Consider the following 14,080-nt stretch of genomic DNA (forward strand, 5'->3'; position numbering starts at 1 on the left):
GTACCTCACTCGGCCAGGCTGCCCAGGTGACCCAGCACTGAAGCGGCCTATGGGGTTTTCCTGGCCCCCTGGCCTCCAGGCCTCAAGGCCACAGATTCCTGTCTGACCCTTGCTCCAACCCGCCCCCACTGGAGAGCAATGCTTCCCCCAGTTCTGGACCAACACGTCTCCCCTAACCCCCACCATGCCCTGGGCCTCCCTGTGAGTGCTCCCAGGAACATCCTACCACGCCAGCATTTTCCTGCATCCCCACACCTGCCCTTTGAGATGTGACTCTGCTACTTCCCCCACCTAGAAGTGGAGGTGACAGCCCCCCTTTTAATGGGGGTGGCCCTATGGACACTGTGGAGGCGATGCCATGTGACCTCCAGGCTGGGCCTCAGGATCACTTTGCCACTCTGCTCCACAGCCCCAAGACTCAGCATCGGGGAGAAAGCCTGGAGGGGGCCTGCCCGACAGCTGCACCAGTCTGAGTGGACCAAAGGTCGCAGATGGTTCAGCTGGCTGACCCTGCCCAACTGAAGCCCCGCCCAGATGAGCCCCGCCCAAGTAATCCCCATCTAGATGAAGCCCCACCCAGGTAAGCCCATCTAGATGATGACACCCCACCCAGACGAAGCCCTATCCAGATGGCCCCACACAGTAAGCCCTGCCCATATAAGCCCCACCTAGATGAAGCCACGCCCAGGTGAGCCCCACCCAGAAGACCAGCACCCCACGGGCTGATACCCCCAATCCTGATGTGGGGCAGCAGTGATGGTTTGAAGCTCTCAGTCCCAGGCGGTTTCTTTTTTTTTTTTTTTTTTTTGAGACGGAGTCTCACTCTGTCCCCCAGGCTGGAGTGCAGTGGACCTCCTGGGTTTACGCCATTTTCCTGCCTCAGCCTCCCGAGTAGCTGGGACTACAGGTGCCCACAACCTCGCCTGGCTAGTTTTTTGTATTTTTTAGTAGAGACAGGGTTTCACCGTGTTAGCCAGGATGGTCTCGATCTCCTGACCTTGTGATCCGCCCGTCTCAGCCTCCCAAAGTGCTGGGATTACAGGCTTGAGCCACCGCGCCTGGCCACAATTCTTAAATGTATCTGACATTTAAGTAGTTGATTCTGCTTTTAGGTGTTTTTTGTAATCACGATATCCCTAAAAATAATTGGAAACATTCTTAAAAACTGAAATCCAAAGAAAAAAAAAATGCCCTAAGGCCACCATCCTGGGTGTGTTAGCCCAGTCTCCTCAAGAAGCCAGTGTAAAATAGCACCCTATCTGGTGCGGGAGAGCCAGGGCCAGCACAGCTGGAGCAAAACCTCACCCATGGCAGAGACTTAGAGAGCCAGCCTTGCAGTTTGGACCCACGCTCCTCAGCCAGGGAGGGCGCCCCACTTGATGTGCCCCCTACACCCCCTGCCTCCCTCCAGCAGGAAAACAATGAGAAATGGAAGAGCTTCAGAATACTTACTGTAAGAAGGAAAAAATCATTCCATTCATCTTATCCAACTATTCTACATAAATTACCATAACATAAAATGTTCTATTCTACTTGTGCTTAATCTATTCAGATCAGTCAAAAAATATCCATTCACTTTTGTCTTCCTCCTTCAAACACTTGACTTGCCCATCAATATCTAAGTTTTTTTTGCAATCCAACTGAACAAAGCACAAAAGTAATCGTTTCACCAAATGGCACTCATGTAAAATCCGATGACGTCCAGTTCCTTCCTGCAAGAAAGGAGACTTTGCCTGACAAACACGGGTGCCAGCCCTGGGGTCCCACGGACCTGAGTGTAAATCCCAGCCCTGCTTCCTCCTGGCTGTAGAGGTTCCGGCAAGGTGACTTGTCCTGAGACCCCATTTGTAAAACAGGGTGCCATCAGCATAGTTTAAACATTCACAAACGACCCTCAAACCTCAGTGCCTTAACGCATAGAAGTTTATCCCCCTCACATCACAGTGCAAGGTGAGTGCACCCCAACCCCTTCCCCGCTGCCACCCCAGAGCCCTGGAGTCCTCTCCTAGGTCCTGAGCATCCAGACAACAAATGGGGCACTGGCCATGGGAAGCCAGCATGAGAGGTTTCGGGGTCAGTCCGACATGGTGAACCCCATTGCTGCCCACACCAGCTGCAGTCAGCCCTGGTCCTGTCAACCACAGATGAAGCAGGTGTTCGTGTGGTGGGTGAGCACATGACAGCATCTCTCCCCTCGGGCATGGGCAGGGGCAGGGCACATCCTTCATCCTCAGGGGGACATGTAACCAGGCCTGTGGGGATGCCTGGGGTGCAGGCAGGCTCAGGGCGGCATCCTTCATCATCAGGGGGACCTGTAACTGGCCCCACGGGGATGCCTGAGGTGTCCTAAGTCAGGGTCTGTTCCCAGCAACCAAGCACCTGCCACCCACCAGAAAAAGGTGCAGGGGTGGCAGGCCCCCACTGAGACCCTTTCACTCTCAGAATGGCCTGGCTGGAGGAACTGGAAGCTGTGATGGTCTCTGGGACTCCAAGAAATACTGACATGAAACCCTAAGTAGCTAAATGTTGGTTCTGTGGAAGTCCCCGCGTGCTTACACCACCCACTGGTTCTCCCAGTATTTTTTTTTTTTTTTTTTTTTTTTTGAGATGGAGTCTCGCTCTGTCGCCCAGGCTGGAGTGCAGTGGCCGGATCTCAGCTCACTGCAAGCTCCGCCCCCTGGGTTTACGCCATTCTCCTGCCTCAGCCTCCCAAGTAGCTGGGACTACAGGCGCCCGCCACCTCGCCCGGCTAGTTTTTTGTATTTTTTAGTAGAGACGGGGTTTCACCGTATTAGCCAAGATGGTCTCGATCTCCTGACCTCGTGATCCGCCCATCTCGGCCTCCCAAAGTGCTGGGATTACAGGCTTGAGCCACCGCGCCCAGCCGGTTCTCCCAGTATTGACTGGGGTCATTGGTTGAACTGTTCCTGTGAGTCTTGGGCAGAGATGGTCTCCTCACATGCTCCCAACAATTCCACAAGGCAGGTCTCAGCATGCCCACCTGACGCTAGGGAAACTGAGGCACAGGTGTGGGAGGGACAGGAATCCCCAGCCAGGCCCTGGAGCACACATGGCCAGCAACCACTGAAGACAAGAAAACACTGGGGAAGCACTGAAACCCACAGGCTTCTCAGCATTTATTTTTCTTTGAACTGGAATCAGCTCACCATTATTTGCCTTTGCACCCAGCACACCCTGTAGCTGCACAAGGCTGTCAACTCAAACAAAACCACACCCTGGCCGTCACTTACCAGCTCTCAGATGTGCACTTGAACACATTGAGAGCAAGCACACCCGGTATTTTGGGAATTCTTGGTGGCTGAAACCGGCCACTGAAGCCTCCTTAAATTACCCATCTCTCCTCTTAAGGTCGAATAAAATGACCTAAAAACACTCAGCCTGTGGGGCCGGACACTGGGCCCTGCTTCCCTCCCCCATCTGCCCTGCCTGCTGAGTCCAAATATCAATTATGTGAAGCTCTTGACTCCCTGCCTCCGACTCGCCCATTTAACAGAAACCATACCAGATGTTTCCAGTAAGTACCCTGCCCTGCCCTGCCCTGCCAGGGAAGGAGAGCCCTGAGTGATGACAGGGTCGGCACAGCGAGTGATGCTCGCCCTCTGTCTGCAGCCCAGGCTCTTAATTGCCCTGCAAATGCCGCTGGCACCGGGCAAGGCATGTGAGGTCCCACACTCCCCCGACCACAAACAGAAACCTCAGCAAAGCGCAGGAAATGAGATGTAAGCTGCCCGCTGAGAGTCACTTCCTAGGAGGCCAGGGAGCGGGTTCTACAAAGCCACTTTAAGAGCAGATGGACTCTCAGGCGTCCGCACTGCACTCCTGCTGACCACAGCCTGAGTGCTGATGTGGAAAGGAAGGTTCTCTGGGAGGGGTGGCATGACCTGGATGCAGAGCCGGGGGAGTCCCAGAGCCTTCTGAATTCAGAGAACCCCATGCAACAGAGAGAGACTGGTGTGCAGGGCCAGCCACGCCTACTCTGACTCAGCGCTGCCAAGCATCCTCCCAGGACTTCCCGAGCCCCCTCCGTGCCAGGCGCCTGCCAGGAGAGGGAGCACCGCCGGGCTCAGCCTGTGCAGCATCCGGAACACTGACTTTCCAGCAGCTCATCTCAGAAAGAAACGTGCCAGACCAAGGACAACCCCCTGCCACAGCTGGGCACTTGGAGTTTATCAGCTGAAAACTAATTCATCAGTAGCCTAGCTAGAAGTTATCACTCAAATCCCAAGCCCCTGGAACAGGGATCTGTGCTTGGCATGGGGCACGGACATAGTGCTGTAGGGACAGCAATTCATTTCCCAGGTGACGCAAAGCAGGGAAGTCGAGGCACATGCTGGTGACTGCCCTCTCATAGGTCCCACTCGTGCCAGGCCCCAGTCTCCATCAAGACCCCTCCCACAGCATTCCAAGCCCCAGCTGTGTGGTTCTGGGGGGTCTCTGTCATCATCCCTCACCCTCAGCCACCAGTGGGGAGCCCTGAAAGGAGGACTGGGCTGCGCCTCATCTCTGCACATCGGGACCAAACAGATATATCCAGACCTTGCCCCACCCCCAACTCTGGGGCCCGCCCCCATCTGCCACTTCGTTTCCAGGGTGCCGCCCCTCTCAGCCAGGTAGCCAAGGTACAGAGTGCTAGCCACCAATGGGCAGCTCTCTTCAAGGGCCCATGACCAAGTGGGCTGGAACCCTGGAAATCCTCAGGTGACTGAGGCGGGGTTAACACAAGAGCCGAAGGGCAGGAGGTCCTATGCTCAGTACTGCTCAGTCCTATGCTCAGTACTGCTCAGTCCTAGCAGGTTCCCACAAAACATGCCAGTGGGGTTGGCCCCCAGGTGGATTTTACCAAACCCAAAGGGTTCTTCTTTTATAAAGCACACACACCCAGCAAGTCACTCAGGCTTTTCTTGGCAAAGGCCATGTCATTGCTAATCTGGGCCTGGAATGTTTACAGGAAGTTACCGAATACACATCACTCAGTAAGGCAGATTTATAAGGAATGTTCTACAAAGCAGGAGGACAAGAAAGGTTAATAGCCCCCACTCTGAAAACGGTCTGGGGGTGCAGACAAGCGAGCTCTTCTCGGAGTGCAAGGTTGAGCATGGTAACCAGCCACACAGGAACGACCCCATCCACCTGGCCAGCATAACCCACTGAGGGTCAATTCCTCCTCAAAGATGAGAAACACAAATTCATCCTGGGTGATTATTAATACGCTCTTTGGTGATGGCCAGGAAATCTTGCCCAGGTCCAGGTAAGTGTCCAGGTCCCTTTCCCCCTTGCCGGGAGTTCTCACCTCCTAGTGACCAGGAACCTCCAGCCAGGTCAATCAATAGAAAGTCATAACCAAGCAAGAAACACAGCACTGACACTTTTGTTTCAAATGAAGACACCAGCCATGCCAAAATGGTTCGCCTTTCTAAAGCATAAACTCTCTTGAAAAGACTTTAAAGAAAAGCAAGAAAGTATTTCACCAACATCAACAAAGCAGGACAAGCTGACAGGTTTTCCTGCACGTCTCTTCCAGGTAGTGTTCAAAGTCAGGATGATACTTAAAAGATCTGACCACTTAATACCAAGAAAAATCATATTGGTGTTTAAAAGACTGATTAAGAAAGTGAATAGAAATATAATTTGCAAATGTCATTTTAATGTTAAACTTTTGTATTATTCATCAGGCATTCTTTTACTCAACTTAGGTAGCTAATGTAGTAGCTAATTTTTATTCAGATATCGAAATTTATGTCACACAGGAATATTTTTAAGCATTTCCAACTGCTTTTTAAAACTATAAGAACGGTGAATAATATTTTCATTTCAGAATATTTTCCACCATATTGTAATGAACAAGAAGCTCAGTGTTGGCCAGGCACAGTGGCTCACACTTGTAATCCCAGCGCTTTGGGAGGCTGAGGCAGGAGGATTGCTTGAGGCCAGGAATTTGAGTCCAGCCTGGGCAACATAGTGAGACCCTGTCTCTACAAACACACACACACACACACACACACACACACACACTTAAAAATTTATAAAAAGAAGATCACTGTGCAGTTTTAAACCAAAGCAGAAATTCAATTAAAAATTCAGTTTGAATTGTACATCTATCTAAATAAAGTGGGAAAAAAAATTCCTAACTGCAGGCAACAGTCTCCCCCAGACGCATCCTCCCACAGTTAATGTTTAACACTTCAACTCGTCCAGGCCCAGAATCTTCCCAGGACTGACTTTGTGCTTATTTGTGCCAAAATGTGTTAAATTAGACAAGAAGGAGAAGCATAAAATTCAATTCATAATCCAAGACAAGAATCTGAGCTTTGGTTTGAAAAATGAAAAGCTCTGGAATGACATAACATACTCCAACCCTTCAAACAATCAAGATATTTAACTCCAAAGACAGATCTCAAATAAGAGACAGCCCAAGTTCAGACTGCCCACAGGGCACCAGCTCCCAGAAAATGCCATGGCCAGAGACAGATCTGAGATGGAGATAGGTCTCAAGTCAGAGCTCTGGAGCTAGTACCAGACAGCATGCCGGGAGAAGACAATGAGAAAAAGGAGAGGTTCGCACGAATCCTGTTCCCTCCCTTCTCCAGAGGCACAGAAGCTCCAGAGGCTGACTCCTGGGATCAGCTGATTCACTGGCGGTGCCCTCTCAGTGCCTGCCCCCTGCCTGGAAAGGCAGCTGCCTGCTGGAGACGAAAAGTTAGAAACACAATTCCTAATTCTTGGGACAACGTCAAGTATCATGTTCTACCTTTAAAGTGTCTTCCCTAAACGAAAACAGACAAGGCCATTCTGAAATTACTCAGTTACTTATGAAACAGAGTCTACAATTATTTTTCCTTCCTTTTCAACACAATTAGAAGGGTGACCCCCCAAATGCGGCCCCACGTCCGGAGGGGCATCCCCTAGTGTCCCAGCAAGTGCTTTCAGCGACACCAGAATGTTACTTTAAGACCTGAGACACCTTTCTCCAGCTGCCTCCCGCCATGTGTCACAGAAAATAATGCTGCTGCACGCCCACAAAACGCCGTTTTGCAAGCCGACTTGGTTTTCCGTAACTGGTGAGGAAAGTCACTGGAACCAAACACCACTCATACCGCTATCCAGAGGCCACCACCCTCCCCCGGCAGAGGCGCATGGGGGCAGCAGGCAGGACCGAGAGGGGCTCGGAGGCGCCGCAGGAGGAGAGGCTGGGCGCAGACGGCTCGGCCCCAAACCACACCCAGCGCCAGGAAGCGCAAGGCTCTGGACGAACCCTTAAGAAGTCACTGCTAGGGACAGGGAGGTTGGGAGAAGGGAGTGCCGCCACAGGAACCCTGAATCCCCTCCCAGTCAGGCCAAGGCCGAGCAAGGGGCGCCCCATGTACCGTAAGCCCTCAACCCAACACTCCTGCAACGACAAATAGAATTCCCCGACCTCAAAGGCGTGAGGCACGCGCCCTTCCGGGCCCTGAGTTCGCCCTCAAACCTCCATGCCGATCTTCCAAACCCACCTCCCGCCTTCCTGGAATGGGCGCACGCGAGGCATGGATTTCAGGAAATCTCCGCCGTGACAGCTCACCCACGGTGGAGGCGGCGGCATGGGACGCTGGACGGAGAAAGGTGGCCAGCGGAGGGAGGAGGGGTGGGTCGGCAACGCAGTGGCCTTGGATGTCCGAGCTGCCCGGACGCAGCGCTGGCCCCACTCCCGCCCTTGGTCGCCGCGGTGACCCCACCCGAGCCGTGCCCTCTCCCAAGATCTCAGGGCCAGGGCCTCCCCGCTGCGCCGGCCCCAGGGTGCCACCCTCGGACGCCCAGATGCGCCCTAGACCCTGCGCCGGGATCCCGAGCACCGCCGCGCCTCTACCCCGCGCCGAGCGCGCCCAGCCCTGCTCCGGCTGCAGCGGACACGAGCCCCAAGCGGGCGGCGGGGACGCAGCGCCTGCAGTGCGACTGGCGCAGCCGCCGAGGCACGGAGCGCGCCGCCCGGACCCCGACCCCATGGCGCTAGGAGGGCAGCAGGCGCCGGTTGGGGAGCCGCACCTCCAGCCCCGCCAAGGCTGCTGGCCACGGGAGCGCTCGTCCCAAGGGCCGGGCGGAGGACCTGTCCCGGATTCCAGAGGACGCGGGTGGGGAAGGGACAAGGATGGGGACAAGGGAGGGGACGCCAACTGGGCCGAGGTGTGGGTCAGTCCTGGTTCAGCAAGGGAGGCCGTTGGCAGCGCCATCAGGATCCTCTCTGGACTCGGAAGGACGGGTCTGCCCTGGACCCAGGGATTGGGAAATGTGGCTTCTCTCAGAACCTGGGGAAGAGGGGAGAGGGTCTGTTCTGGAGTGCCGAGGAAGGTCCATTCCCGGCCCAGGACAATGGGGGTGGGGGCAGGAGGGGAATGAGGGGGCATCCCTGGTTCCGGGAGGGGAGACGGATAAGTAGTAGGGGGTCTGCTCCAGGCCCGCGGGCTGGGGACCACGAAGTATAGGAGGGCCCGTCCAGGACCGGGATGAGGAGGGAGAGGGGCCCGTTGTGGCCCTGGATAAAGGGGGAGGGAAAGTGCTCCCCGGCCCGAGAGGAGGAGCAGGAGGGTCAGTCCTGGACCTGGGCTTAGGAAGCGGGGAGGGACGTTCGGACCCGGCCCAGGGACAGGGCGATGAAGGTCTGTCCAAGTCGCGGAGTGGAGGGAAGTATGTCGGCGGTGGGGGAAGAGGCCGGCCACGGACAGGAAAAGGGGGTCCGTCTCGTAGGGCGGACGGGCGGTCCTGGGGAGGGGAGAGGCCGCGGCGTGGGGGGCATCCGGCCCGAGCGGGGCCGCTCACCTTGGGTTTGTAGAGCCACTTTCGGAACCTGTTCATCATCGCCGCGCCGGCCCTGGCCGGACTCCGGGCGGCCCTCGCCCTCCGCAGCGCTGCGCCCGGGCCCGGCTGCGGCGCGGGGCGGACGCGGAGGCACGGCTGGAGCCCCCGCGCGGTCGCGGGGAAGCTGGCGAGCTGAGCCCGGAGCGCCGAGCGGGCGGCAGGCAGCTGCGCGGGGCAGGCGCGCGGGGCAGGTGCGCGGCCCTGAGGATGCTCTACAAGCGGTGCGCCGGGCGGACCCTCAGACCCGGGAGCGGGCGCTCGGGCGCTCGGACAGACGCGGGCACTGGGGCGCGCGGCTCCTCGCTTCTCACTGACACCCCGCACTCCGCTGGTCACGGCCGCCCCGCGCCGCACATGCGCCTACGGCGCCGCGAGCCCCGGGCCCACCACGAGCGGCGGGCGGGACGGGCGGGGCGGGCGGGGCGGAGGCGGCCCAATCCCAGCGCGCGGGCGCCGCACCCCGCCCGAGGCGCGCTCCCTGCTGGCTGGGAGACTCGCCGCGCCCGGGGGTCCAAGAAACTACAAGTCCCGAAGGACATGGCGGGGAAGTGGTGCCCAGGACTTGGCGTCCTGGGCCGCGCCGCGGCGCTGTGCATTGTGGGGGTTGTGGTCCACCCAACGGCGCCGGAGCGTGCAGCCGGTTGCTAGGCGACGACGCCAAACAGCCGGCGCGTCCTGCCTACCAGGAGCTGACTGACCGCGACTGCCAAGCCCTTCGCCCCAGCTGGCCGAGGAAACTGCTGCGGCGGCAGGTGGCGGCGGCAGGAGGGCTCGGCTGCCCGGAGGGCCCGCCAGGTACGGGGTCGGGACAGGTGCGGGGCTACGCGCTGCCGACTTTCATGACCCGCCGGCCCGTTCCCTCTCACTCGCTGCTCATCTTGCTTTTCCCAAACACCTTTTCGGTCTTCTTCCCAGCTCCCCGATGAAAGTGAACGGTGCCTCTTTTTTTTCTTTCTTTCTTTTTTTTTTTTTTTTAAATCACCACTACCAGCGGTGCGTTCTAAAAAGATACTCTCCCGCCCTCGCTACTCCCCGCAATGGTGCCCTAATTTGTACCTTAAAACGCTCACCTCAAGCTGAGTGCCTGCTGTGTGTCAAGCAGAGAGCTAAAAACCCACACGTGGCCTCACTTAAACTTCCCATTGACAGTCGGAGAAGCAGGCACAACGAGGCCGGCGTGCCCTGGCTATGGGGGTTGCATCCAGATCACGGCGGGTCTGGGTCGGCCTGACCCCACAGCGCTGCACTTTTCCCTGCCGCACCAGCACCACGTTTCTGGCTTGTTGTGAAACGTGCAGATGTGAGACACAGGAGATGGAAATCATGCCGTGCTCGGTTCAGAATTTAGAAATATGACCTGTTCCTGGTTGTCCTTATGGCCAGGGCCAGGTACTCAGAAAGTTCCATGGACTCCATGACCACTTTATTCCATCAGACTCAATGTGAGCCTAGGTGCGCTGGCATCTGAGATTTCTCTTAGTTGGGGGTGGGGTCCATGTTCATTTTTGAGTAACTAATTGATTTTCCCTAACTTCCTCTTCCTACCACGCAGTCGACCCTCTGAAGGGCAAAACCCCTCTGGAGTTGTCCCTTATCTCCAATTCCTTCCCACGTGTTCTTTCTGGAACCTACTCCAATCAGATTTTCACCCAACCACTCCTCTGAAGCTCTTTATCAAAGTCATCCTTGACCTTGATGTTGCAAAATCCGATGATCAGGGGTCAGTGCTCATCTCTTCCTTGAACTGTCACCACCAGGTGACCCAGCCGACTGTGCCCTCTCCGTAACACACCATCCTCCCTTGGCTGGAACAGATCACTCTGTCCACTTTTCCTCCTTGCTCCTGGCCACTCCTGCTTGATCTCCTTGGCTGGTTACCTCCCTTGCTCACCGACCTCTCAACACTGGAGACCCTGGACTCCGTCCTTGGAAGCTACTCTATCCACCCCCTCCCTGCGGGATTTCCTACAGTCAAGTGGTTTTATAAACAACCATTTTCTCCCAAACTTCTCAAAACCTGCATCTCTAGCCTCAACCCTGAAACTCCTGTTTACCTGTTCTTCACCATTTGGACACCTAACAGATCCTCTTAAATTTAACGTGTCCCAAACCGCACTCTCAATCTTCCCCCGTAAAACTTGCTGCTCCCAAAGCCATAATTTCTTCAGCACAGGATCTTGGGATAGACACTTGATGGGCTTGTCCACTGAGTGAATGGCTGTTCTCTTTGGGTCTATCCTTGGCCAACTCCAGGTCCTGGAGCAGTTTTATCTGCTCAGAGCTTCCCTTCCTTTGTTTTATAGTTTGAAATTGTGCATGGGATGAAGGCTGAACCTGGGGAAGTGGGGTATCAGTTAGGTTTAGCTGCATGTATTGAAAAATCCCAACATCACAGTGGCCTCAACAAGGATATTACTCATATTTTTATAAAAGAGGTTGCTGGGCGCGGTGGCTCACGCCCGTAATCCCAGCACTTTGGGAGGCCGAGGCGAGCGGATCACGAGATCAGGAGATCGAGACCATCCTGGCTAACACTGTGAAACCCCGTCTCTGCTAAAAATACAAAAAATTAGACAGGCATGGTGGCGGGTGCCTGTAGTCCCAGCTACTTGGGAGACTGAGGCAGAAGAATGGCGTGAACCTGGGAGGCGGAGCTTGCAGTGAGCCGAGATGGCGCCACTGCACTCCAGCTTCTCCAGCCTGGGCAATAGAGCGAGACTCCGCCTCAAAAAAGAAAAAAAAAAGAGGTCATGGAGGCCGGGCGCGGTGGCTCGCGCCTGTAATCCCAACACTTTGGGAGGCCGAGACGGGCGGATCACAAGGTCAGGAGATCGAGACCATCCTGGCTAACACAGTGAAACCCCATCTCTACTAAAAATACAAAAATTAGCCGGTTGTGGTGGCGGGTGCCTGTAGTCCCAGCTACACGGGAGGCTGAGGCAGGAGAATGGTGTGAACCCGGGAGGCGGAGCTTGCAGTGAGTGGTGATCACACCACTGCACTCCAGCCTGGGCGACACAGCGAGACTCCGTCTCAAAAAAAAAAAAAAAAAAAAAGTCCTCAAGGATTGACTTTTCTAGCTGCCATTCACATTTCTTCATGATCCAGGATGGCTGCCCACATTCCTGCCATCACCTCCTCAGCCCAGGTACCAGCTGCAAAAGAGAAGATGGATATGCCCCTCTCGTTCAGGGAGACTATCCAGAAGTCTCACACCTTTCCACTTCTTGAAGGTGATGGGAGAACTTAGCCACAAGACCATGCCCCAGCTACCAGGGAGGCTAGGAAATGCCATCTTTCAGTTGGGCAGCAGTAGACCCAGCTAAAAGTCAGAGTTTTTTTATTTGGGAGGAAAGGGGGAGTGGAGATTGAAAAGCAACTAGCAAAACCTGCCACGTGGGATTGTGCTTTAAGCAGAAGCCATGGGGGCGTGACTTGGCAGCAACCCTTAGGAGACTGGCTTTAATCAAGAGAAAAGATTATATTTTAATTAACATACATTTGAGATCTTAGGTAAATGAATTATCTCCTAGTGGTTGAGAGTGTTGAGCTGTTTTGTGTCTGATGGAATTTAAACCTCCTCATATAATCTCATTTGTGTCTATAAAGTATTTCCTAAGAAAAGAGAAGCTTCAGCCCACCCTTTTTTTTTTTTTTTTTTTTTTTTTTTTGAGACGGAGTCTTGCTCTGTCGCCCAGGCTGGAGTGCAGTGGCCGGATCTCAGCTCACTGCAAGCTCCGCCTCCCGGGTTCACGCCATTCTCCTGCCTCAGCCTCCCCAGTAGCTGGGACTACAGGTGCCGCCACCACGCCCGGCTAATTTTTTGTATTTTTCAGTAGAGACGGGTTTCACCGTGTTAGCCAGGATGGTCTCGATCTCATGACCCCGTGATCCGCCCGTCTCGGCCTCCCAAAGTGCTGGGATTACAGGTTTGAGCTACTGCGCCCAGCCCACTCTTTTTTTTAGATGGAGTCTTGCTCTGTCACCCACGCTGGAGTGAAGTGCCATGATCTCGGCTCACTGCAACTTCTGCCTCCCAGGTTCAAGCACTTCTCTGCCTAAGCCTCCCAAGTAGTTAGGATTACAGGCACCCGCCACCGTGCCCAGCTTATATTTGTATTTTTAGCAGAGACGGGGTTTCACCATGTTGGCTGGTCTGGAACTCCTGATCTCAAGTGATCTGCCCACCTCGGCTTCCCAAAGTGCTAGGATTATAGGCATGAGCCACCGTGCCTGGCCTAGTCCAGCCCACCTTTAAAGTTGCCTTAAATATAAGATAGTCAAGTCCTGATCAATGGAGTTAAAAATCAATATGAGAAAAAAGTCATTAAGCTTGGGAATTAAATTCCACTTCCCACATAGATAGTACTTCACTATTAAAGCTGAACTTTGGAAGACTCAGGTGGGAGGATCGCTTAAGGCCAGGAGTTCAAGACCAGCCTGGGCAACATAGTAAGACCCCTGTCTCTACAAAAAAAAAAAAAAATTTAAGTACAAAATTAGCTGGGCGTGGTAGTGCACGCCTGTAGTCCCAGCTACTTAGGAGGCTGAGGCAGAAGGATCACTTGAGCTGTAGTGAGCTATCATTGAGCCACTGCCCTCCAGCCTGGGTGACAGAGTGAGACCGTAAATCAGGAACAAAATAAAATCAGGCTGAGAGTTTGAGAATGAGTGAACACATGAATATAGCTGAGATGCTGAAAGCAGGTGTCAGAAATGGATGAATTTTAATACCTATTTCCTCCCCAAAGATGTGATTGTTTTGATGAAGTTCTTAGGCTAATTTCAGTGGGATTCAGAATTCAAGCATCTCTTTTCCTTACATCCACCTTCACGTACACCTGCTCTGGGCCAGATTCAGGGTCCAGAGGCCCCGCCTCAGCGACCTTCAGGCCCGACAATGAACCAGGGTTCCAGGGTCAGGGCAGGACAATTTGAGTCAGGCTGCACTCCAAAGGGGCTCCTCTCCCCCACATCCCCATGTTCAACTTGGTTTGTCCATTTATTCCTTCCAGTTCATTCCTACCAGGTCCGCCCTGGATTGGGGGGCGGGCTTGGCATGGCCCTCTTGCTCTCCTTGACTTGTATCACCAAAGAATGCCTAGGATCATCTTTTCTCCAGAATGCTCCAGCTCCAGGACAGGGGGAGACGGCAGGGAAACTTCCACCCTGGGAGCAGCTGCCACCACACTCGCGCAGACCACCCACTCCCACCGCCCGCACCAGGCGC

The 14,080-nt window shown here is 54.7% G+C and overlaps 2 protein-coding genes across 3 annotated transcripts in view; one reads left to right on the forward strand and one right to left on the reverse strand.

The window, feature by feature from the left end:
- ZFYVE28 (zinc finger FYVE-type containing 28) overlaps positions 1–9,253 on the reverse strand; it is a 150,784-nt gene extending 141,531 nt beyond the window's left edge. For both annotated transcript variants that reach the window (XM_010384365.2, XM_030923472.1), the window contains exon 1: positions 8,812–9,253. In XM_010384365.2, coding sequence (XP_010382667.1) covers positions 8,812–8,850 — 39 coding nt within the window. In that variant the 5' untranslated portion in view covers positions 8,851–9,253. The remainder of the gene's footprint in view (positions 1–8,811) is intronic.
- Positions 9,254–9,512: 259 nt separating this feature from the next.
- CFAP99 (cilia and flagella associated protein 99) overlaps positions 9,513–14,080 on the forward strand; it is a 45,868-nt gene continuing 41,300 nt past the window's right edge. The window contains exon 1 of the mRNA XM_010384369.2: positions 9,513–9,645. The gene's annotated coding sequence lies outside the window, so the exon portion shown is untranslated. The remainder of the gene's footprint in view (positions 9,646–14,080) is intronic.

The sequence above is a fragment of the Rhinopithecus roxellana genome, chromosome 2 (genome assembly GCF_007565055.1).
Source record: "Rhinopithecus roxellana isolate Shanxi Qingling chromosome 2, ASM756505v1, whole genome shotgun sequence".
Lineage (NCBI taxonomy): Eukaryota > Metazoa > Chordata > Mammalia > Primates > Cercopithecidae > Rhinopithecus > Rhinopithecus roxellana.